Raw genomic sequence first — 27,517 nt, forward strand, 5'->3', positions numbered from 1 at the left:
GTAATGGAAGGTGCAGCTGTACTAGAAGTAGAGATAATTGCTTGGGATTGGGGTTTGCCGGTGATTGTGGATTCCTAAGGAGTCGGAGCTCTAAATGGCTGTAATTAAGACACGCGGACGAGTAATAAGCTCCCGCGTTCTGTATTCTGGCTGGAGTTTGCACTTAAGAAACAGTTAAGCTCGCAAGAAAATACAAACACGCAGAAAAAAGACGTCAGAAAAGACCAACATTTCATACAAGATATGAAGGGGTTAAACTAGACGGAATGGGGCAAGATGGTACATTTTAGTTGTGGGATAAGGGCTCTATTATCTTGTTTTCTGATCATTAAATATTTTGTACATGTACTAATTTATATCCACAAATAGATATGTGTGTTGTATGTATATGTATATATTATGGGATGCCAAATATGTGTAATTTGTACTTAACAGGCATTAATTAGTTGATGTACGGGTAAAAGAGGATAAATATTAAAGAGGTCATAATCTAAAAGTAGAGGGTCAGAGGCTTAGATGCAACGTAAACTTTGCTTTACTGAGAGAGAGTAGTAGATAAGTGGAACAGCCTCCCAAAAGAAGTGGTAGCGGGTAATACAGTATGGGGATTTAAGCATGCATGGGATAGGAATATCTAAGAGGAGAAAAACAACTGATTGAGGTGACAACAGTAATATGCAAATTAAATCATTTGGGTGGTATTGAAATAAAATACAAACAAAGACAAAATGAGGCAATTCCTATTGATCCGTTTGACACCTAAGGGGTTAAGCCACCATGCTCTTGCTCCGATTCATTAAAGATCTCAAGTACTTGTGAATTATTTCCCGGACACACATTTCAATTAGTATCTCACCAGCCGGTCGTGCTCAAGTACTTGTCACAGTTTGCACACTTGTGTTTCTATGTCATCGCGTGAGTCGTCTTTAAGGGCTTGTAGAGAATCAAAGGGTTAAACCGTAGAGAAGTGGTGTTACCTGTGAGCGGAGGGGTATATAAAACCCCAAGAGGGCTGATATAGGATACTCCATCCAAGCCGTCCATCTCTGGGCTGTTCTCATCAGCGGCGTTACCCCCTGTGGCAAATTATTTTTAAAAAATCACAAAGTCGCCAAATACATTAATTGGGGGGGGGGGGGGAAATCTATGGAATGAGTCTGTACGTTCATCATGGAAAGCGAGTTACAGACATTCACTAAATCAGGGTCATTTTTTAAGATAAAGCATAAGATATAACGCATTCCGTCCGCTGAAAGGGAATGTATAAGGCTACTAAGCTAATGTATCTCTGCTTAGGAGAAACATAAAAGTATCTGAAGGGTAATAACGTTACTATCCGCTCACGTACGCAAAAAACGATTACTGTGTTAAAAAAGCACCTTTTGCGTCATATGTACCAAAATAGAAGTGATCTCACATATCACATTATACTGTATAGGTATATATATATATATATATAAGATTTTTTTTTATTAAAGTAAAGAAATGAAATAATAATAATATAAATGTTGCACTGTATTATTTTAGGGGAATTCTAATACATTCTAATATTTTTGCAGCCTTGGAGCAAAATATATCACAATGCTGATGCAAATATATATTTGTTCTCACGTATGAAGGAAAATCTCTTTATTTCATGGGTTACAGGTTGAAAAACAGAATAAGGAAATCATACCACTATATATATATATATATATATATTAAAATAATATGTATATATATATATATATATATTTAGTAAAATAATATGAATATACAGGTATATATATATATAAAAAAATCTGTATATAGAAATTACATTAAAATATGTATATACATATATTAAAATAACACACACATATATATATATATATATATAAAATATTATTTTTCTATAAGTTCTATAAGTTTTTCTGCCCCTAATAATGTGAAATTCAAAGTTCTTACATCCCCCGTATGATTTTATGTGCACCAGAACACACATAGCACAAAATCTAAACTGCAAACAGACAATAATGAACAAAATTACCTATAAATCCCCCGCCGCCACCACCTGATGAACATCCGCCGCCACCTCCTCCAAATCCCCCTCTCGTCTCCCACCCCCATTTCTTTATGGCCTGAGGGCAGGACTCTCCTCCGATGCCACCTTCCGCGAGTGACTTCCCAGCCCACGGGTACACGGTGTGGTCACTCCAGCCTCCTCCACCGCCTGTTGGGAGACAAATAGGGCACTCAGCGAAAAAGGAATTAAATACGCTATTACAATTAAAATATACAAATATAATAATTCCATCTCTGTTACAAATATGGAAACTTTAATGACTAAATATATATATATATATATATATATATATAGCACCAATTTCCTATATAATAATAATAGCAATTATAATAAATTATTATTATTACTATTATTATTAATAATAATAATAATTTGCTTTTTGAACATGGGGAGAATGTGACCCAGTAGCTCCCCCTGGTGGATGGCAAACCCCATGCTTTTCTGACCACTTCTTGGATCTAGAAGGCTCCACTTTGTCCATCACTGGTTTAGAAAATAATGCCCTAATGTGTTTTTCTTGTAATATTTTTCAGAGCCTGATATTAATACCAAAGCATTCTACAGCATCAACGTTTCATTCCTTTTAATGTAATAATATTTATGAATCCACGGAAAAGTAATCCTACCAGCAGCCCCGGATCTCCCATTCAGTCCTGGTATAGTAGTACTATTTTCCAGTCTCTCCGGGTGAATAATATTTGCTTTGGCCCAGTAGGCTCTTCCGCCTCCCCCTGCGGCTATCAGGAGCGGTGAAGGTTTTCCGTTTTCCATCTGGTGGGTTTGACAGAAGATAAAAGGAAAAGGATGGAGAAATTATGATTTCATAGACAGACTGCGCTGGCACGGCTAAATACACAGACCAAGTACCCCAAGATGTTGAGTTTTTAAAGAATTCCATGGACAACCTTCCATGAATTCCAAACTTATGGGTTCTAGGAATGCTCTGTTGGTTTCCATGGTGATTGATGCACATTTAGAACTTTTCTGCGGAACTGTGGCCCTCCCAAATAGTTTCTTTAGTAAATATGGTCGATTAAAAAAAAAATAAAAAAAAAAATACAAAAAAAAGCCCCAAAAATTCGATTGGATTTTGATAAATCACCTTAAATACATAGGTCGCTCCTCCTCCTCCTCCACCGCCTCCTGCCCATTCATTCACACTCCCGTTAACCCGGATTTCTTCTTCAATCTTAGTATTCTCCCCAGTGCAAACCATTTCAAGGACAGAGTTGATCTGGGGAGGAAAAAAAATAAAGATTAGCCGTTATTATGTGGATCGATCCACTGAATGATGAATATAAAACCATACTGTGGGCTTTCAGTGATCGGAATGAAAATATTATCCAAACTTTACTACTCGTTAATAATAAAAACACGATGATTTCATGCTTGGATTTGCCCGTTTCATGCTGATCCGTGACTTTTTTCACGGTTATTTGTTTGTTGAATATGATCTGAACTTTCCTGTTTCTGCTTTTTCCGTAGGAATCTTCTGAGAGTACTTCAGGAAATCAAAGGCTGATTAATAAAAGGCGATGAGTATCCCCGAATGCCAAAGGCTTGGAGAGTCCAGCGCCATCTTAATCATCTTCCAACCACTTAACTTAATTGTATAGCGGGGGTTCCGCTTATGTTCCAATGCTGCATCATTTAGTTGTTAAGAACCTTGGATTTCTTCTTCTATATCTTCTCTTAATACGCATGCCTTGGGTAGCCCTTAAAAGTGCTGAAGCCGACACTTCGATCGTGTAAAATGTTTACTAAATGAATAAGATTGGAAGAGCTTAGTTATGAAGAGAAAATAAAGAAGTTGCATCTACGCAAAAAAAGTTGGTTTTTTTTGCCCTGCTTTTGATCCAAAGGAGGATAAAAAACTGCAATTAAGCTTTTGCTCGATAGGTAGACAAGGGAACTTGATGGTCTTAGGTTTTACTTTTAAACTAAGTTACTCTGTTATAATGTTACTACGCCTCATTCATATTTTTCTCGTGTGTTCCCTCCTAGTTTGAGTCCTGCCCCTGAAGTGTGCATATAATAGTATATTAAAGTATATAGACGTTTTATATATCAAGTATATAATAAACAATGTATAAAACAACATCATGATGACTCCTATAATGTTACCGGTGGCAACAAGGCTTGTGTGCTGTCTTATGCTGACCTTTCGAGTTCGATTGGATTTGAATCAAGTTGGTAATTAATTCAAATTGCAAAACTCATTGAGACTGAGAAGCTCAACATTCACTTAACAAATTTCCATACCTACTCAGTTGACTCAAGGTGTCCCAACTACCAACTTGGAGCAGCTCACACGAAGCTGGCTCAACACATCAAGTCGAACAACTCGACAAGAGCAACTTGACCTGTCTGGAAGAGGCGGACCGAGAACCCTATTAAACTTAACATATCTGAGAGACTTAACAACCCACTCAACCTCCAACCCAAAGCGGTTGAGTTGACCTTGACAGCAAATCAATGGAACAATTGGAACGACCAACTCAACGCCCAACTCCACTCAACTGCAACTTCTCATGAACCAATTACTGTTTGAGTAGGCTTGCTCGACCCATTTAAATGATCTTTGTAACTCGACTGATGAGTAGACCCGCCTTGGTGGGACTCCATGACGGAGTTTGCATGGATTTGACCATTTGCATGGAATACAACTGAACAGAACATTCTCTCCATAAACGCTGCTTGTAACTGGGGTGCAGAAGCCGTGGGTACAACAATTATTACCCGCATTTTCATCCGCTTTCCATACTGTTGAGCGATTCCGCGCGCCAACTCCTCCACAATTAAAGGTGAACTACAGCCAGCAGATTTCTGACAACCGAAAGCGTAGGTCGGAAATGTGTTCATAAAATACGGAGTTCCTCACAAAGTACATAATTCAAGGCTGGCTTTCCGGAGCGGATGATTGTATTAGGGGTACCGATAAATCATAATTGTCACTCTCTGGCTATTCTTTCCGTAAAATCCTTTCTACAGAAAGTAAATTAATGGGCCGGAGGAAGAGCTTCCTTTACCGATCCCTTTTCTCTAATTGAATTTCTCCAACGCGGCGAGTGTTTTAATGAAATAATGAAGTGCTCCGGGTTTCAGGATCACAAAGAAATATAAATTACGTTATAAAAGACCTTTGTGTTGAGCGTCATAGCGTGGAATCTCTGATTACAATGCAATTAAGTAGACGCAATCGTGTACAGTAGGGGAGATGTATATTACATTAGCAGGCGATACATCTCTTCTGGAACCGCGTCTCATCAATTTATTTGACCCCCGATTTTAACAATAGACACGGACACTCCTTGATTAAACCAGTTCTCCAAAAAATAAGTCTTTTATCTGAAGACTCAACTATATCTTTAATAGACGGCTAATAAGGTCAGAATTAGCGAACGCAGTTGGATAGCAAGGTCTCGCTATAGCATAACTGCCAACAGTCCCTCTTTGGAAACCCCTCCCCCGTCTCTCTTTCCTCCTCTGTGGTCCATCTTTTCTAGGAGCTCTGTTTGCCGGGGATGAGGGCATCGCAGGGTTCTGCAGCTCTAAAAGTCAGAATGATTTTTATGGGAACTATTTTGAAAGACAGAATCTACCGGCAGATCGGCCCCATTCGGCCCCCGTTTCTCCTGCTACAAAGACTCAAACCTTAAGTAGTCGTTGGTCTCGTCTTAGATTCAGGAGCCGTATGTCTATCCCATGCATGTTTAATACCCTCACTGTATTACCCTCTACCACTTCTGCTGGGAGGCTGTTCCACTTATCTACCACCCTTTCAGTAAAGTTCCTTACTTTACATCTAAGCCTCTATTGGACGAATGGCCCGTCTTAACCTATAGGAACTGTGCATAGCACAAATCTTTATACTTCACTCTGCATTATGAAGGGCCAACCCCGTCCTGCATAATGTATAGGTCAATTCCACCCACGTTCACTATACATTATACAGGGCCCGCCATAAATCTGTCCTAAGCCTGTAAGGGTGCATTACAGAGATGTACTGACAACAAACGTATTTATTAAGAAAAGTTATTATTTTAATTGCTTTTTTACGGATTCATCCCTTACTTGAGGACATGCGTCTTCCCCTTGTTGTCCAACCAGCATGTACAGCACGTCATCTTTTTGGAGTTCGAATATACCCACTATGCACGTGCCGTGGGCTCGCGTCTGGGTTTTCCCCCCTTTTCCGCCACCGGCTCCATAACCTGCGATCCTAAAACAAAAAAAGAAAGGAGTTAACCTCATCAACTCAATCACAGGAGAGGAAAACATATTTATGGATTGGCCATAATCACAGAATTTAAAGCATTTCTTACTCAGATGCCGCCAATAGTTCACTTTTCCAAGGAAGTGAATTAAAAGACTTATTTCATAAATAAAATCTTAGGTAGAAGCTGCAGCCCCGCAGCCGCCCTTCTTATACATGGTCTGAATAGATCAACCCCTGCATTGGCCGAGTCAGCGCTGGAGCTGACAGCTTTCATATGATCTAAAATGCATTTAATGGCCCAAATTCTTAGCGGTCAACTGGTTGCCGTCACACGCTGGCACCTGGAAAGCAATTGTATATTCGCTAACCCACAAATCGCTTGCATGTACTTGAATGGGACTTTACATTTTGCAGGCAAAGGCTTGTAACTTCAATTATATGCATTTTACATGAAAAATAATTCAAATTCATTCACCGGGGCAAATGTGAGTGAATAATAGTGAATACATAGCCCGTGATGTGCACACTAGATGCCATGAACTCGCTGTGTGCACTTGCTGTTTAGTGAATAGCCTTTTCTGTTTCCATAACAGATGTGTAAATGTACTGGGGTAGGAAGCAGCCTGGTCGGGCTATCTGCTGATGTCATAAAGAGTGAGGCAATCTTGGCAGTAATTGCGATGTTACAAAGAGTGATGCAATCTGTGCAGTAATTGTGATGTCACAAAGAGTGATGCAATCTGTGCAGTAATTGTGATGTCATAATGAAGATTCCTTAGAACTGCAGGAGTGCAGGTGAACCGAATCATTCCTTGTGCAGACTGTCCAAGACGTCACACAAAGAGTGTTGGATTAGTGATTTTAGAGGAAATCTTATCTTCTACCAAACGACTGGAAGAACTCGATTTTTCCGTTTTCATAGAAGCATCCGGTGATATCTGAAGGTAGGTCCTGCGTCTGAGGGACAGGTACTGACAATATAGTAAAAATATCTGTATCCACCATAAGCCAGATCTTTGTTGATAATGTGTTGGTTTCCAAATATTCCCAAGAAATGAATATTTCAGTAAAACATTAGGAAGAAACATTAAGACCCCATTATATGATTACTGATGATATGATTAATTAGATGGAACAGAGGAATTTATTCCATATCATAGGAGAACATTGTTTAGTAATGGATGAGTTTGATTGTTTGTCATTTATTAAATAGAATCTAATTATGTTTCGTTTTTTATGTTTTTTTCATCCAGGTTCATCAATCATGGGGAGTGCGTTGGCCTCGTGTCTCCCTCGTAAAGGCTCTCAGGGACACGATCATGGGAAATCCACGAAGAAGAGGCCATTCTTCTCAAACCGGAAGCAGAAACGGGACGCCTCCACCCAGACCCCTACGCCTCCCAAATTCACAGTCTTGCGAGCTTCAACCAGCGAGCTGCTGAAATGTTTGGGGGAGTTTATCTGTCGCCGGTGCCAAAGCATCGAGTCTCTCTCTCCCCTGGACCCGGTCTACTGGCTTAAACATCTGGACGGCGACTTGCGTAGATGGGACGAGAACCGCTTCTTATCCCCGGCCAGCGTGATATTTCTGTACATGCTGTGCCGTGAGGTGATCTCATCAGAACTGGAGAACGAGGAAGAGTTGGAGGCAGAAGTGATGCTCTGCGCGTATGTCACCTGCTCTTACATGGGGAGTGCCACCACGTACCCTTCTGAACTATTCAAGGTGGAGGGCTTCACGAGGCGTTTTTTCTGGAAGAGATGCCTTGCCGTCATCGATCTTATGAGCTCCAAAATGCTCAAGATCAACGAGGACCCGGTGTATTTTGCCCAGACCTTTGCGGATCTGTTGGCTGAGAGGAAGGAGAACGATAACCTGAGTGGCTGAGGATGGATTGAAGTGATCGGAGTGGACAATTTGCTTAGTGTTCTGAGACTCAGATGACACAGATCATCTCTATGCAGGGCTCTGCATAACTTGTTATTAGTCTAATACATTTGTAACAAGACCATAATAATAGTTCACTGTCCAAGAGATCACACAAAGAGTGTTGGTTTAGTGATTTTAGGGGAAATCTTATCTTCTACCAAACGACTGGAAGAACTCGATTTTTCCGTTTTCATAGAAGCATCCGGTGATATCTGAAGGTAGGTCCTGCGTCTGAGGGACAGGTACTGACAATATAGTAATAATATCTGTATCCACCATAAGCCAGATCTTTGTTGATAATGTGTTGGTTTCCAAATATTCCCAAGAAATGAATATTTCAGCAAAACATTAGGAAGGTCATCTGCTCAGGGACTGAAAGACCCCATTATATGATTACTGATGATATGATTAATTAGATGGAACAGAGGAATTTATTCCATATCATAGGAGAACATTGCTTAGTAATGGATGAGTTTGATTGTTTGTCATTTATTAAATAGAATCTTATGTTGTTTTGTTTATTTTTTTTTATCCAGGTTCACCAATCATGGGGAGTGCGCTGGCCTCATGCCTCCCTCGCAAAGGCTCTCAGGGACACGATCATGGGAAATCCACGAAGAAGAGGCCATTCTTCTCAAACCGGAAGCAGAAACCGGACGCCTCCACCCAGACCCCTACGCCTCCCAAATCCTTGCGGGCTTCAACCAGCGAGCTGCTGAAATGTTTGGGGGAGTTTATCTGTCGCCGGTGCTAAAGCATCGAGTCTCTCTTGCCATCATCGATCTTACGAGCTCCAAAATGCTCAAGATCAACGAGGACCCGGTGTATTTTGCCCAGACCTTTGCGGATCTGCTGGCTGAGAGGAAGGAGAACGATAACCTGAGTGGCTGAGGATGGATTGAAGTGATCGGAGTGGACAATTTGCTTAGTGTTCTGAGACTCTGATGACACAGATCATCTCTATGCAGGGCTCTGCATAACTTGTTATTAGTTATTGTTATTAGTTATTGTTATTAGTTATATTAGTTATTAACTTGTTATTAGTCTAATAAATTCGTAGCAAGACCATAATAATAGTGCTTTGTGTGGTTTTAGATTTTTCATGATATTGCCCTTTAAAACTTCTTTTATTTTGCAATTTTCTGGAAAGTCAGCAGCATCTTTTATATAAATGCAATATGACTTCTTATTCAAACGGAGTGATAACAGACTTATTATCCAGTGCCAAGGTGGTAAATCTACTGATGAATGTGCTAATTACCGAGCAATATCTCTTTTAAATGTGGATCTAAAAATTTTCGCAAAGATTTTAGCAAACAGGATAACACCTCTATTTACATCTTTAATCCTTAATGACCAAGTAGGTTTTATTAAAGGTAGACAAGCATTTGATAACGCAAGAAAACTGATTGTCATTCAGATTAGGGAAAAAAAATAAATTCTATGTGCAATTTGTCAGAGCTATAATGGCAATGTACTCTTCCCCAATAGCAAATGTTTTAAATGAAGGATTCGTTTCCAAGGACATTATTATCCCAAATGGAACAAGACAGGGGTGCCCATCGTCTCCGATATTATATGTACTGGCATTAGAGCCTTTAGCTATCAAAATACGTCATTCTGGAGCGGGTTTTCCCGTACCTGAACGAATTACATTAAAATTTAATTTATTTGCAGATATTTTATTAACCATTACTGAACCTCAAAAATCTATCCCTTCATTATTTAATATATTAGAATACTATAGTAAAATATCATACCATAAAATGAATACTAAAAAACCTCAAGCTATGACATTAAATCTCCCACAAAGTACGATAAATACTCGGAAACAACAATATGATTTTCTCTGGAAAATGCACTATATAGAGTATTTAGGGATAAAACGGACTGATACCATGAAACAAATGATTCCAGCAAACCTATCTGAACTGTGGGTAGACATTAAAAAAGACTTTAATTCATGGGCCACGTATAACTTATCCTGGTTGGGTCGAACAGCTGCTTTTAAAATGACAGCTTTTCCAAAATGATTATACATTTTTCGAATGATCCCTCTACATATATCTAAAGCTACTTTATTAAAGTATCAAAAAGATGTAAACACATTTATTAACCAAGGAACAAAAAAATAGAATAGCCAGGGGCTGGGCCGGGGGGCAGGGGGGCAATTGCCCCCCAGGCCGCCCTAAATCCGGGCCGGTGGGCCGGACGGACAACCGGCAGACAGGCATTCAATGCGGCTACGGCCGCAAAGTTAAAAACTAAGCGGCCGCGAGCAGGATTGAATGCGGCCGTCATGCGTACCTGGCGAGGGAGGGAGGGAGGGGGGGGCGGTCCGCCCCGGCTGCCGCTCATCTGAGGGCTGCCACCATGCCGGCACGCCTCCAGAAACGGTGCGCGCGGCAACTGTGGCTGTGCGCCGGGACTTGATGCCAAATCCCGGCGCACAACACTGAAGCCACGCCCACCGTCTTCCGCGCTCAGTGCACAGGACAGGAAGAAGAAGAAGTAGAAGTAGAAGAAGAAGAGGAGGAAGAGGAAAAGTGAGAGTGAAAGAAGAAAAGGTAGGAGAGAGTGGATTAGTAAGTGTGTGAGAGTGATGGGTGTTATGCTGAATGTAAGTGTGTGAGAGTGATGGGTGTTATGCTGAATGTAAGTGTGTGAGAGTGATGGGTGTTATGCTGAATGTAAGTGTGTGAGAGTGATGGGTGTTATGCTAAATGTAAGTGTGTGAGAGTGATGGGTGTTATGCTGAATGTAAGTGTGTGAGAGTGATGGGTGTTATGCTGAATGTAAGTGTGTGAGAGTGATGGGTGTTATGCTGAATGTAAGTGTGTGAGAGTGATGGGTGTTATGCTGAATGTAAGTGTGTGAGAGTGATGGGTGTTATGCTGAATGTAAGTGTGTGAGAGTTGTTAGGGATATTAATGAGACAAAATAGGCAAAACCAATATTTTATCACATACGCAAAATAATGACGCTACCAAACATTGCAGTACCACATCCACAATATTAATTTAAGGAGATACCCTATATTTTATCTCCGATCCTAAATTCTTTCAGATCGCCGAAAATTATAATTCAAATTAGATAGATATCGCCACGATAGTCAATCAAAAATTTTTATTTATTGTGAATACAATTTATAAAATCTATATATGGGTCACACAATGCATAATATAAAACACAAAGTTCTTAAAACATGTCAAAATTGAATCAATTCAAATACAATATATTATCGATAGTTATCAATATGAATTAGTACTATATGAGTCTAACACACAATTAATTTCCAGTCCACTCAGCAACCAACAATTTATAATAATCAGGGCAGTAATAAAAATATCACTATTTCTCTTATATTAGTTTAACTAATATGACAAATTAAAAAGTAATTTAATAACGTCTACGAGTATTAATGAAATTTCTAATAGATGCAAATGATGTCAAACTTCATCTATAGGTAAAAATACCTTTTCATTATTGTTATTATCACGGGTTATAAGCTGCAGTCTCACAAGCCGCCATATACAATAATGCAATATACTATTTCCCAGAAACAGGGAATTCTATATGAAGAAGACAAAATTCATCTCTATTCAGAATAATAAAACAATTATATTTACCACCACTTGTTGCTGTTGTCCAACTGGTCCTTGTAGAAGTTAATCCAGGCTCATTGACAAGAAATTAAGTGGAAAAGAATATAACTTTCTACCAGTTATATAGGTTAGAACTCAAAGTAACTCCAAGAGTGAAATATGGTGCCAGAATCTTAAGATTCCAATTCTCTGGGGTAAATTTGGTGAATAAGTCCGTCCGGGTCGGTCTGTTTCAGGGTGCGATTTTTTTTTTAAGGTCCGTCTTTTTTTTTCAATTATCCAAGACATAAGCTTAAAAACAGAGCTTATTATCATAGCCTCCACCTCTTGATTGGAGAGGTGGGTTTTACCCATTAAAATTAGGATTTCTACTCATATTTACACCGTTGTAATTTCTTAATTTACCTGTGAGAGACGCTCTGGTCTAAGAATTAACTTAAAACCATTAAATATGTGTTTGGAATTTATCCTTGGTTACCCTAATCGCCAGGTGTTACCTCCTAGATCAGGGGTGGGCAATTAATTTTCCCATGGGGCCACATGAGAAATTGGAATGGTTTTAGAGGGCCAGACCTCTACAAACTACAAACTCCGAAGCCTTGTCCATTTTGTTAACTTATGTGCTGTTTAATAAAGTTATTCAAGCCTACGTCATTGGTAGAGGTGCTTGAATAAGTAAGGCCTGAATAACTATTAGCACAGCACAGAAGTGAACAAAATGAACAAGGCTTCGGAGTGCATACCGTATTTTTCGCTCTATAAGACGCACCTGCTGATAAGACGCACCTAGATTTTAGAGGAGAAAAAAAAGGAAAAAATATTTTGAGCTAAAAAATGGGCTAAAATATTTATTACAATAACTGAATAAGCTATGAACACAGTAAGACACACGCAGTAAGACACACACAGACACAGTAAGACACACACAGACACAGTGAGACACACACAGACACAGTAAGACACACACAGACACAGTGAGACACACACAGACACAGTAAGATACACACAGACACAGTGAGACACACACAGACACAGTAAGACACACACAGACACAGTAAGACACACACAGACACAGTGAGACACACACAGACACAGTAAGACACACACAGACACAGTAAGACACACACAGACACAGTAAGACACACACAGACACAGTGAGACACACACAGACACAGTAAGACACACACAGACACAGTAAGACACACACAGACACAGTGAGACACACACAGACACAGTGAGACACACACAGACACAGTAAGATACACACACACACAGTAAGACACACACACACAAACACAGTAAGACACACACACACAGTAAGACCTCCCTCCCTAACCCCCCTTCTCAGTATCTCCCCTCTAACTCCCTAACCCCCCCTTCTCAGTATCTCCCCTCTAACTCCCTAACCCCCCCTTCTCAGGATCTCCCCCCCCGCCCCGGTCACTTACCTTAAACTCCTGTGTTGGAAGCGTGAGGCGTTTGTCTCGGGTGCCGGCGCTTCACTGCTGATCGCCGGCGTCTGACGTCATATGCCGGCGCCCAGCGTAAAGCGCCGGCACCCGAGACAAACGCTTCCAACACAGGAGTTTAAGGTAAGTGACCGGGGCGGGGGGGGACACCGGACTCATTGGTGAGTCACCAGGACACTCTTTGCGGGCCGGTCCGAGCTATTCAGCGGGCCGGATGTGGCCCGCGGGCCGTGCTTTGCCCAGGTCTGTCCTAGATAGTAACTCAGGCCTTGGTAGTCTTACGACGTATCCCCCATTCCAAGTTACATTTCTAAAGATATGCAGCGTCTACTCCTTAACTTTCTCATGGAAGATAACATTAATTGTATCATATATACTGAAACATCTATATACATGAATACTCCTTTGTTCTCAATTATAGAGGGAACAAGGACAAAAAAAAAAATAATCACTACATGATTAAGTAAAATAAAATGGCTCTGACTCCATTTTGTGTTCATGTAAAGTACAGAATATATGGAATACATGTTTTCTATCATAAAATATCTGACAGAGTGATGGGTGTTATGCTAAATGTAAGTGTGTGAGAGTGATGGGTGTTATGCTGAATGTAAGTGTGTGAGAGTGATGGGTGTTATACTGAATGTAAGTGTGTGAGAGTGTTGGGTGTTATGCTGAATGTAAGTGTGTGAGAGTGATGGGTGTTATGCTGAATGTAAGTGTGTGAGAGTGATGGGTGTTATGCTGAATGTTTGTGAATGAGGGTTTCAGATAGCATGGATGTGTAAGTGTTGGGGGATAGCTTGGCATAGGGAGTCCGTAATCACATTCCTTTCATGCCCAGATTCCAGCATGTTGTGGCTGCCTAGGCATGATAGGAGTGTGATTGCTGTTATAAATTATTTTTTGGTCCAACTTCGGTGTGTTAACACTTTTATTGGACAGAATAATTCAATTACAGTATTAATATATATATATATATATATATATATATAATTGCAAACAGCAATCACACTCCTATCATGCTAAGTCAGCCAGCACATGCTAGAACCTGGGCATGATAGGATTGTGATTGTTGTTATATATATGTGTGTATATATATATATATATATGTTAATATTATTGTTGATTTTTTTGTCTAATTTTGGTGTTACTTTTAATAAAGTATTTTTAAGTTTTTTTTTGTTTTTTTTTCAGTTTTGGCCAAGTGAATGCTGAATTTTTAGTTTCAGTCCAGAATTTTCATTTCGGTGCATCCCTACTATATACTATGCCAGTCACTAAAGTGGTAAGCCTACACCACATCAATGTTTGGCTTAGTATATAGTGATAGGGGTTGTCAGTGTCTGGCTCAATGTATAGGCACACATTGACGGTGGTACCGCGTAATCCCTAAGCATATAATGATAACAAATATGCTGTACCCCTGTCAATGTTTGCCTAACCATAGAAACTATGCAGTTTTAAAGTGTGTGGGGGGGGTGCCACATACAGGGTCTGCCACAGGTGCCAAATACTCTCGGTACCCCCCTGCATCATGCGGCTGTCAGACCCAACGGCCATTCCTCAGCTCCTCTTCCCACGTCTTAAAAGGGGTGAGATGAAGAGCTGAGGCATGCGGTGCGTGCACGCCGGCCACTTTAATTTCATTAGGCGCTGGTGGAGTGACTGCCGCACAACGGCCGCTTTCAATGTCGCTCGCAGCCGCTTTGATGGTGCAATGGGCCAGTTGACTAGACTCGCCCCCCAGGCCTTAGGCTGCCAGCCCTCCCCTGAGAATAGCAGATAACTTATTAAGAATACCTGTTGATTTGGGTGGACCAGGCCTTCCGGATTTAGATATTTTTCATAAAGCAGTACTTTTAGCACAGGCTATTTTGTTTCTTTCCCCTCCAGGTCAAATTGGTTGGGTTGATTTAGAGAATAATATGTTAATTTCTTATAAACCTGAAGAACTGTTATGGCTTCCTAAACATCTTCGCCCCAGTGTAAAATGTACTCTGGAACCATCTAATATAGCATTAAAAACACGGGAGTGGACAGCTAGTTTGTGTCCTGAATCATTTAAAATTCAAACGGTTACCCCATTTAAAACACTCGGTTTATTAATTCCTAACATAGATTTATCCATCTGGTATGCAAAAGGCATAAAACGGGTTAATGCTTTGTTTCATGGGAATACCTTTTTATCATTTGAACAATTACATCAGATTTGGGGTATACCATATCAGCAATTTTATGTATATTCACGAATAAGACATTGTTTATCAATTTATTCGGATCTGTTACAAATAGGTAATAAAAATACTTTACTCCTTATGAATCTCTGCAAGCAAGTGCCTTATATAAGAAAGGCTATTTCGGTTTGTTATTTTTTCCTACAAAAGCAAATGCTTCAAGACAAACTACCTTATATGCTCAAACGGGAGGTAGAATTAGGAATAAACTTTACAAAAGAACAATGGAACAAAAATGTACGTACTCTTTCCCAAACATCTAGGTGCGCTAATCACAAAGAAATTAATAAAAAAACATATTGTATAGATGGTATCTCACCCCAGAGAAATGACATCATATGTTCCCAAATATTTCTCATCTTTGTTGGAGAGAATGTGGAGAAAGGGGGACTCTAAGTCACATTCTGTGGCATTGCCACAAAATTCAACCTTTATGGAATCAAATTTTTTGCTTGTCATCCAAACTACTTCAATTGAATGTTCCGGTCTCACCTGAGATTGCTCTTTTAGGAGCAGTACCTAATTTATTAGATATAAAAAACATGGAATACATGTCTCATTCTCTTTCAGATTCAGTGGCTTTATATGATCAGGTCTGGGCTCCTATATCCAATATAGCCCTCAAACAAACTCTTACTTAATATGGTTATTCTTTCTTTTTGTAGAGTAGTCAGTAAAAAGGAGGGGAAGAGGAATGAAACAGGGATGTATATGCATGTGTAGGTATATGTGTATGTATATTATGCATGTGTAGGTATATGTGTATGTATATTATGCATGTGTAGGTATATGTGTATGTATATTATGCATGTGTAGGTATATGTGTATGTATATTATGCATGTGTATGTATATGTGTATGTATATTATGCATGTGTAGGTATATGTGTATGTATATTATGCATGTGTAGGTATATGTGTATGTATATTATGCATGTGTAGGTATATGTGTATGTATATTATGCATGTGTAGGTATATGTGTATGTATATTATGCATGTGTATGTAGGGATAGATATCTTTGTATATGGATTTGTGTAAATGGGTCCATGGAGAAACATGTATTTTTTTTTTGTTCTCGACTTAATAGTAATGAATTTTCAGCATATATCATATGCTATGTGTAGTTATGTCTGGATATCTAATGATAAATGTATGTCTTTGCTAGTGTAACAATGCTCTGTATTTTAGTTCAACAAGTAATATTAATAATTGGTTCAGAAAAAGGTAGAAACAAGGCCAGTGGTTTTTGTTTTCTAAGTCAGGAGTATTTTTTCTTCATATTGTATCCAGCTCATATATTCTTATTTTAATATTCATTAATTTATTATTTTCATGTACTGGAGCCAATTCAATTATAGGAGACCAATTCGGAATTGAATATCAGTTGTAACACATTTCTAATGTATTTTCTTCAAATCAAAAGTTTATTGTAAGTTACTACAGTCTATGAAATAAAAATTTCAATAAAAATTATTGAAATGGATATGTTTACAGTAGACAGTATGGACAGAAATAAACTCCTATCTTACAAACCGAAAGAGACTCCATAACAGATGTGTAAATGTACTGGGGTAGGAAGCAGCCTGGTCAGGCTATCTGCTGATGTCATAAAGAGTGATGCAATCTGTGCAGTAATTGTGATGTCATAATGAAGATTCCATAGAACTGCAGGAGCGCAGGTGAACCGAATCATTCCTTGTGCAGACTGTCCAAGACGTCACACAAAGAGTGTTGGATTAGTGATTTTAGAGGAAAACTTATCTTCTATCAAACGACTGGAAGAACTCGATTTTTCCGTTTTCATAGAAGCATCCGGTGATATTTGAAGGTTCATCAATCATGGGGAGTGCGCTGGCCTCGTGCCTCCCTCGTAAAGGCTCTCAGGGACACGATCATGGGAAATCCATGAAGAGGCCATTCTTCTCAAACCGGAAGCAGAAACGGGACGCCTCCACCCAGACCCCTACGCCTCCCAAATTCACAGTCTTGCGAGCTTCAACCAGCGAGCTGCTGAAATGTTTGGGGGAGTTTATCTGTCGCCGGTGCCAAAGCATCGAGTCTCTCTCTCCCTTGGACCCGGTCTACTGGCTTAAACATCTGGACAGCGACTTGCGTAGATGGGACGAGAACCGCTTCTTATCCCCGGCCAGCGTGATATTTCTGTACATGCTGTGCCGTGAGGTGATCTCATCAGAACTGGAGAACGAGGAAGAGTTGGAGGCAGAAGTGATGCTCTGCGCGTATGTCACCTGCTCTTACATGGGGAGTGCCACCACGTACCCTTCTGAACTATTCAAGGTGGAGGGCTTCACGAGGCGTTTTTTCTGGAAGAGATGCCTTGCCGTCATCGATCTTATGAGCTCCAAAATGCTCAAGATCAACGAGGACCCGGTGTATTTTGCCCAGACCTTTGCGGATCTGTTGGCTGAGAGGAAGGAGAACGATAACCTGAGTGGCTGAGGATGGATTGGAGTGATCGGAGTGGACAATTAGCTTAGTGTTCTGAGACTCTGATGACACAGATCATCTCTATGCAGGGCTCTGCGTAACTTGTTACTAGTCTAATACGTTTGTAACAAGACCATAATAATAGTTGACTGTCCAAGACATCACACAAAGAGTGTTGGATTAGTGGTTTTAGAGGAAATCTTATCTTCTACCAAACGACTGGAAGAACTCGATTTTTCCGTTTTCATAGAAGCATCCGGTGATATCTGAAGGTAGGTCCTGCGTCTGATGGACAGGTACTGGCAATATAGTAATAATATCTGTATCTACCATAAGCCAGATCTTTGTTGATAATGTTTTGGTTTCCAAATATTCCCAAGAAATGAATATTTGAGCAAAACATTAGGAAGGTCATCTGCTCAGGGACTGAAAGAACCCATTATATGATTACTGATGATATGATTAATTAGATGGAATCAGAGGAATCGATGGCTTTTACATTTTGGTATTTATTCCATATCATAGGAGAACATTTCTTAGTAATGGATGAGTTTGATTGTTTGTCATTTATTAAACAGAATCTTATGTTGTTTTGTTTATGTTTTTTTTATCCAGGTTCACCAATCATGGGGAGTGCGTTGCCTCGTGCCTCCCTCGTAAAGGCTCTCAGGGACACGATCATGGGAAATCCACGAAGAAGAGGCCATTCTTCTCAAACCGGAAGCAGAAACCGGACGCCTCCACCCAGACCCCTACGCCTCCCAAATTCTTGCGGGCTTCAACCAGCGAGCTGCTGAAATGTTTGGGGGAGTTTATCTGTCGCCGGTGCTAAAGCATTGAGTCTCTCTTGCCATCATCGATCTTATGAGCTCCAAATGCTCAAGATCAACGAGGACCCGGTGTATTCTGCCCAGACCTTTGCGGATCTGCTGGCTGAGAGGAAGGAGAACGATAACCTGAGTGGCTGAGGATGGATTGGAGTGATCGGAGTGGACAATTTGCTTAGTGTTCTGAGACTCTGATGACACAGATCATCTCTATGCAGGGCTCTGCATAACTTGTTATTAGTTATTGTTATTAGTTATATTAGTTATTAACTTGTTGTTAGTCTAATAAATTCGTAGCAAGACCATAATAATAGTGCTTTGTGTGGTTTTAGATTTTTCATGATATTGCCCTTTAAAACTTCTTTTATTTTGCAATTTTCTGGAAAGTCAGCAGCATCTTTTATATAAATGCAATATGACTTCTTATTCAAACGGAGTGATAACAGACTTATTACCTAGTGCCAAGGTGGTAAATCTACTGATGAATGTGCTAATTACCGAGCAATATCTCTTTTAAATGTGGATCTAAAAATTTTCGCAAAGATTTTAGCAAACAGGATAACACCGCTATTAACATCTTTAATCCTTAATGACCAAGTAGGTTTTATTAAAGGTAGACAAGCATCTGATAACGCAAGGAAACTGATTGTCATTCAGATTTCGGGAAAAAAAATAATTCCACGTGCAATTCTTTCTCTAGACGCTGAAAAAGCCTTTGACAGACTAAATTGGCATTATCGTAAAGCAACACGAAAAAAATGTCCTTCTGTGTTTGTCAGAGATATAATGGCAATGTACTCTTCCCCAATAGCAAATGTTTTAAATGAAGGATTCGTTTCTAAGGACATTATTATCTCAAATGGAACAAGACAGGGGTGCCCATCGTCCCCGATATTATATGTACTGGCATTAGAGCCTTTAGCTATCAAAATCCGTCATTCTGGAGCGGGTTTTCCCGTACCTGAACAAATTACATTAAAATTTAATTTATTTGCAGATGATATTTTATTAACCATTACTGAACCTCAAAAATCTATCCCTTCATTATTTAATATATTAGAATACTATAGTAAAATATCATACCATAAAATGAATACTAAAAAAACTCAAGCTATGACATTAAATCTGCCACAAAGTACGATAAATACTCGGAAACAACAATATGATTTTCTCTGGAAAATGCACTATATAGAGTATTTAGGGATAAAACGGACTGATACCATGAAACAAATGATTCCAACAAACCTATCTGAACTGTGGGTAGACATTAAAAAAGACTTTAATTCATGGGCCACCTATAACTTATCCTGGTTGGGTCGAACAGCTGCTTTTAAAATGACAGCTTTTCCAAAATGATTACACATTTTTCGCATGATCCCTCTACATATATCTAAAGCTACTTTATTAAAGTATCAAAAAGATGTAAACACATTTATTAACCAAGGAACAAAAAAATAGAATAGCAGATAACTTATTAAGAATACCTGTTGATTTGGGTGGACCAGGCCTTCCGGATTTATATATTTTTCATAAAGCAGTACTTTTAGCACAGGCTATTTTGTTTCTTTCCCCTCCAGGTCAAATTGGTTGGGTTGATTTAGAGAATAATATGTTAATTTCTTATAAACCTGAAGAACTGTTATGGCTTCCTAAACATCTTCGCCCCAGTGTAAAATTTACTCTGGAAACATCTAATATAGCACTGAAAACACGGGAGTGGACAGCTAGTTTGTGTCCTGAATTATTTAAAATTCAAACGGTTACCCCATTTAAAACACTCGGTTTATTAATTCCTAACATAGATTTATCCATTTGGTATGCAAAAGGCATAAAATGGGTTAATGCTTTGTTTCATGGGAATACCTTTTTATCATTTGAACAATTACATCAGATTTGGGGTATACCATATCAGCAATTTTATGTATATTTACGAATAAGACAATTTATTCGGATCTGTTACAAATAGGTAATAAAAATGATAAATGTATATACACCTGGTACAAATCAATAAAAAAAAAAAGATTCATTTAAACGTGCACAACAAAAACATAACACAACAGAAACGGTGTCCCGGTGTAGGGCACATCATAACTTTGTCGCCGCTTAAAACCACATTATTACAGAAAAATATATTGGTTATATGGATTCCCCAAATATTAACACCAGAACATTAAGCTTCCACCTGTTATCAGTTAAATGGGGACACTCGCTGCTTTCCCCTTCTTATAAAAAGGCCCCAGTTGTAGCATTCCCACACGTATTTTCGTATTTGCAACCTGGAAGCAGCCTTTCCTGATATCACCGCGGGATTAACCCTCTACGTAAACGCGAAAAAAACAAAACCCTTCACCGGAACGCATGATATGCGCAAGAACGTCAGAGGAATTCTAAGAAATAACCATCACATTAAAAAAAACTGAAATTCTTTTCTTCTCGACACCTGCAGAGGCATAAACCCGATACACCCCGCTACTCTCTATTTTAGCAGGTAAGATTTGACGTGTAAAGAAAAAGAAAGGAAAAAGGGAAAAAAGAGAGAGATGTTAAAAGATCTCGGTATAATTATCCTTTGTAAATACCCACAGGATACAAAAAAACATTTTACCCTAATAGAGGAAAAGGATCTCACCCTATTGAGAGTGTGCCTTGACGTGGCGGGTGAGCTTAATTATGCTTTGGCCAATTCATATAACCAAAACCTCTCATTTATATTATGTTTATATATTTGTTGCCAACTTTATTAGGGTAAGAAGCGCAGACAGTTTTTGTTTTTTGTATACCCTAATAGAGGAGACAGACACATGAAACAAACATTAAGTCTGACAAAAAAGAAGGATCCCAAAATACCAAGTTCTGGTCTCCCTAATTGATTTCTTTTATGAGTAACCGAGGTAAGGAACCTTTATTATCAATCCCTCTCCCTTAGGAATATCACAAATGTTCTGGTCTAAAGCAATAGACTAACACTGTGGTTTCTTGTGGCTGTAATATTGATGTATTTAGTACTGTAGTCAAGAGACTAATTCCATTGTTTGACTCTGGCAGGGCTGTCTTGACTTCCCTCCACCTCTGACGAAGCGGCTTTTCAGCGGGGAAACGCGCCAGGTTCTGTTTTTTTTTATATCTAAACCCAAACGCATGACTGTTGAGTCATTGTATACTATTTTATGTTATTATATATGTATTTTAACATTGTATATTCGCCACACATGTTACCAGTCTAATACATTTGTAACAAGACCATAATAATAGTTTTTTTTAAACCCGTGGATATAAATGGCTGTATCTCACTTGAAAGTTGCCACTATTCACCGTGGCTCACAAACGTACCAAAGGGACAATTTCAAAGATTGAGAAGGAATTGCAGTGATAGAGAAACCTTTTCTGAACAAGCGTCAGTTTTAAAAGAGAGATTCGAAGAAAAGGGGTACAATACTGACACTTTAGAAATGGATATGTTTACAGTAGACAGTATGGACAGAAATAAACTCCTATCTTACAAACCGAAAGAGACTGTTTCCATAACAGATGTGTAAATGTACTGGGGTAGGAAGCAGCCTGGTCGGGCTATCTGCTGATGTCATAAAGAGTGATGCAATCTGTGCAGTAATTGTGATGTCACAAAGAGTGATGCAATCTGTGCAGTAATTGTGATGTCATAATGAAGATTCCCTAGAACTGCAGGAGCGCAGGTGAACCGAATCATTCCTTGTGCAGACTGTCCAAGACGTCACATAAAGAGTGTTGGATTAGTGATTTTAGAGGAAAACTTATCTTCTATCAAACGACTGGAAGAACTCGATTTTTCCGTTTTCATAGAAGCATCCGGTGATATTTGAAGGTTCATCAATCATGGGGAGTGCGTTGGCCTCATGCCTCCCTCGTAAAGGCTCTCAGGGACACGATCATGGGAAATCCATGAAGAAGAGGCCATTCTTCTCAAACCGGAAGCAGAAACGGGACGCCTCCACCCAGACCCCTACGCCTCCCAAATTCACAGTCTTGCGAGCTTCAACCAGCGAGCTGCTGAAATGTTTGGGGGAGTTTATCTGTCGCCGGTGCCAAAGCATCGAGTCTCTCTCTCCCCTGGACCCGGTCTACTGGCTTAAACATCTGGACAACGACTTGCGTAGATGGGACGAGAACCGCTTCTTATCCCCGGCCAGCGTGATATTTCTGTACATGCTGTGCCGTGAGGTGATCTCATCAGAACTGGAGAACGAGGAAGAGTTGGAGGCAGAAGTGATGCTCTGCGCGTATGTCACCTGCTCTTACATGGGGAGTGCCACCACGTACCCTTCTGAACTATTCAAGGTGGAGGGCTTCACGAGGCGTTTTTTCTGGAAGAGATGCCTTGCCGTCATCGATCTTATGAGCTCCAAAATGCTCAAGATCAACGAGGACCCGGTGTATTTTGCCCAGACCTTTGCGGATCTGTTGGCTGAGAGGAAGGAGAACGATAACCTGAGTGGCTGAGGATGGATTGGAGTGATCGGAGTGGACAATTTGCTTAGTGTTCTAAGACTCTGATGACACAGATCATCTCTATGCAGGGCTCTGCATAACTTGTTACTAGTCTAATACATTTGTAACAAGACCATAATAATAGTTGACTGTCCAAAAGATCACACAAAGAGTGTTGGTTTAGTGATTTTAGAGGAAATCTTATCTTCTACCAAACGACTGGAAGAACTCGATTTTTCCGTTTTCATAGAAGCATCCGGTGATATCTGAAGGTAGGTCCTGCGTCTGAGGGACAGGTACTGGCAATATAGTAATAATATCTGTATCCACCATAAGCCAGATCTTTGTTGATAATGTTTTGGTTTCCAAATATTCCCAAGAAATGAATATTTGAGCAAAACATTAGGAAGGTCATCTGCTCAGGGACTGAAAGACCCCATTATATGATTACTGATGATATGATTAATTAGATGGAATCAGAGGAATCGACGGCTTTTACATTTTGGTATTTATTCCATATCATAGGAGAACATTGCTTAGTAATGGATGAGTTTGATTGTTTGTCATTTATTAAATAGAATCGTATGTTTTGTTTACGTTTTTTTTTATCCAGGTTCACCAATCATGGGGAGTGCGCTGGCCTCGTGCCTCCCTCGCAAAGGCTCTCAGGGACACGATCATGGGAAATCCACGAAGAAGAGGCCATTCTTCTCAAACCGGAAGCAGAAACCGGACGCCTCCACCCAGACCCCTACGCCTCCCAAATCCTTGCGGGCTTCAACCAGTGAGCTGCTGAAATGTTTGGGGGAGTTTATCTGTCGCCGGTGCTAAAGCATCGAGTCTCTCTTGCCATCATCGATCTTACGAGCTCCAAAATGCTCAAGATCAACGAGGATCCGGTGTATTTTGCCCAGACCTTTGCGGATCTGCTGGCTGAGAGGAAGGAGAACGATAACCTGAGTGGCTGAGGATGGATTGAAGTGATCGGAGTGGACAATTTGCTTAGTGTTCTGAGACTCTGATGACACAGATCATCTCTATGCAGGGCTCTGCATAACTTGTTATTAGTTATTGTTATTAGTTATATTAGTTATTAACTTGTTATTAGTCTAATAAATTCGTAGCAAGACCATAATAATAGTGCTTTGTGTGGTTTTAGATTTTTCATGATATTGCCCTTTAAAACTTCTTTTATTTTGCAATTTTCTGGAAAGTCAGCAGCATCTTTTATATAAATGCAATATGACTTCTTATTCAAACAGGGCGATAACAGACTTATTATCTAGTGCCAAGGTGGTAAATCTACTGATGAATGTGCTAATTACAGAGCAATATCTCTTAAATGTGGATCTAAAAATTTTGGCAAAGATTTTAGCAAACAGGATAACACCGCTATTAACATCTTTAATCCTTAATGACCAAGTAGGTTTTATTAAAGGTAGACAAGCATCTGATAACGCAAGAAAACTGATTAATGTCATTCAGATTTCGGAAAAAAATTAATAATTCCATGTGCAATTCTTTCTCTAGATGCTGAAAAAGCATTTGACAGACTAAATTGGCATTATCGTAAAGCAACACTACAAAAATGTGTTTGTCAGAGATATAATGGCAATGTACTCTTCCCCAATAGCAAATGTTTTAAATGAAGGATTCGTTTCCAAGGACATTATTATCTCAAATGGAACAAGACAGGGGTGCCCATCGGCCCCAATATTATATGTACTGGCATTAGAGCCTTTAGCTACAAAAATACGTCATTCTGGAGATGTAGCGGGTTTTCCCATACCTGAACGAATTACATTAAAATTGAATTTATTTGCAGATTTTTTTAACCATTACTGAATCTCAAAAATCTATCCCTTCGTTATTTAATATACTGTATTTGCTCGATTATAAGACGACCCCCCAAAATCTAAATATTAATTTAGGAAAAAAACAAAAAGCCTGAATATAAGATGACCCTATAGGAAAAAAAGTTTTACCAGTAAATATTAATTCATGTAAACAATTTTTTCATATTTAATAAAAGCTATGATTGAGAAAAATATATATTTTTTTATTTGCCAACCTGTCTCCCCAGTTATGCACATCTGCCCCCAGGGTTGCCACTCTGCCCCCAGAAATGCCTTATACCCCCCCTATTTGCCACTCTGCCCCATGATGTGCCTTTTAACCCTCTATATGCCACTCTGCCTCCAGAAATGTCTTATACCCTCCTATATGCTACTCTTCCCCATGATATGCCTTTTAACCCCCTATATGCCAGAGTGGCATATAGGGGGTTAAAAGGCATATCATGGGGCAGAGTGGCATATAGGGGGTTAAAAGGCATTTCTGGAGGTATATATATATATATATATATATATAACTGCTAACAGCAATCACACTCCTATCAAGCCAAGGCAGCCAGTACATGCTGGAACCTGGGGATGATAGGAGTGTGAGTACAGCCTCCCTGTGCCATGCTACCACCACCACCCCCCTTACACATCCATGCTATCACAGACACACACACACTCATTCACAAACATTTAAATACTCATTCATTCCATTAATCACACATACTTGCTCAAAAACCCTCCCCCACCCCCTTACCTGAACTACAGATCTCACTCGAAGACTTCTGCAGGGGCCCGGCTGTGCGAGCAACTTCTCTGGCCCCGCCCCCAGAGGAAGGAGGGGGGAGGCAGAGTTATGTGACACTCTGCTAGCTTCCTGTTCTCCTGCTGCTAGCAGAAGAGACGCTGCTCGCGACCAAAGCACCGGTAAGCAGCCTGGCCCCAGCGGACATTTTTTTGAGGTCTGATTACAAGACGACCTCGATTATAAGACGAGGGGTATTTTTCAGAGCATTTGCTCTGAAAAAAACCTCGTCTTATAATCGAGCAAATACGGTATTAGAAAACTATAGTGAAATATCATACCATAAAATGAATACTAAAAAAACTCAAGCTATGACATTAAATCTGCCACAAAGTACGATAAATACTCGGAAACAACAATATGATTTTCTCTGGAAAATGCACTATATAGAGTATTTAGGGATAAAACTGACTAATACCATGAAAGAAATGATTCCAGCAAACCTATCTGAACTGTGGGTAGACATTAAAAAAGACTTTAATTCATGAGCCACGAATAACTTATCCTGGTTGGGTCGAATAGCTGCTTTTAAAATCACAGCTTTTCCAAAATGATTATACATTTTTCAAATGATCCCTCTACATATATCTAAAGCTACTTTATTAAAGTATCAAAAAGATGTAAACACATTTATTAACCAAGGAAAAAAAATAGAATAGCAGATAACTTATTAAGAATACCTGTTGATTTGGGTGGACTAGGCCTTCTGGATTTAGATATTTTTCATAAAGCAGTACTTTTAGCACAGGCTATTTTGTTTCTTTCCCCTCCAGGTCAAATTGGTTGGGTTGATTTAGAGAATAATATGTTAATTTCTTATAAACCTGAAGAACTGTTATGGCTTCCAAAACATCTTCGCCCCAGTGTAAAATGTACTCTGGAATCATCTAATATAGCATTGAAAACACGGGAGTGGACAGCTAGTTTGTGTCCTGAATTATTTTAAATTCAAACGGTTACCCCATTTAAAACACTCGGTTTATTAATTACCAACATAGATTTATGCTCAAGATCAACGAGGACCCGGTGTATTTTGCCCAGACCTTTGCGGATCTGCTGGCTGAGAGGAAGGAGAACGATAACCTGAGTGGCTGAGGATGGATTGAAGTGATCGGAGTGGACAATTTGCTTAGTGTTCTGAGACTCTGATGACACAGATCATCTCTATGCAGGGCTCTGCATAACTTGTTATTAGTTATTGTTATTAGTTATTGTTATTAGTTATATTAGTTATTAACTTGTTATTAGTCTAATAAATTCGTAGCAAGACCATAATAATAGTGCTTTGTGTGGTTTTAGATTTTTCATGATATTGCCCTTTAAAACTTCTTTTATTTTGCAATTTTCTGGAAAGTCAGCAGCATCTTTTATATAAATGCAATATGACTTCTTATTCAAACAGGGTGATAACAGACTTATTATCTAGTGCCAAGGTGGTAAATCTACTGATGAATGTGCTAATTACAGAGCAATATCTCTGTGAAGAACCTATGTCTGATCTTCACTGTTATTATTATTATTATATTTATTTGTACCGTTTGAATGTGGCTGCAGCTCCAGCCTTCAAAGAGACGATCCTATAATCTGGCTGGGGCTCTTAATCAGCCAACACAGCCCTGTCTGCCCAG

The 27,517-nt window shown here is 39.4% G+C and overlaps 1 protein-coding gene across 1 annotated transcript in view; it reads right to left on the reverse strand.

The window, feature by feature from the left end:
• Positions 1 to 27,517, reverse strand: part of LOC149281661 (ALK tyrosine kinase receptor-like) — a 168,188-nt gene that overhangs the window by 25,216 nt on the left and 115,455 nt on the right. Inside the window, exons 5-9 of the mRNA XM_089499097.1 lie at positions 6,119 to 6,266; positions 3,147 to 3,278; positions 2,671 to 2,815; positions 2,009 to 2,191; positions 978 to 1,076 (exon numbers count right to left, since the gene is read on the reverse strand). Coding sequence (XP_089355223.1) covers positions 978 to 1,076; positions 2,009 to 2,191; positions 2,671 to 2,815; positions 3,147 to 3,278; positions 6,119 to 6,266 — 707 coding nt within the window. The remainder of the gene's footprint in view (positions 1 to 977; positions 1,077 to 2,008; positions 2,192 to 2,670; positions 2,816 to 3,146; positions 3,279 to 6,118; positions 6,267 to 27,517) is intronic.

Source organism: Sceloporus occidentalis, unplaced genomic scaffold (assembly GCF_023333645.1).
Source record: "Sceloporus occidentalis isolate IW3139 unplaced genomic scaffold, rSceOcc1.0.p SCAF_129, whole genome shotgun sequence".
Classification (NCBI taxonomy): domain Eukaryota; kingdom Metazoa; phylum Chordata; class Lepidosauria; order Squamata; family Phrynosomatidae; genus Sceloporus; species Sceloporus occidentalis.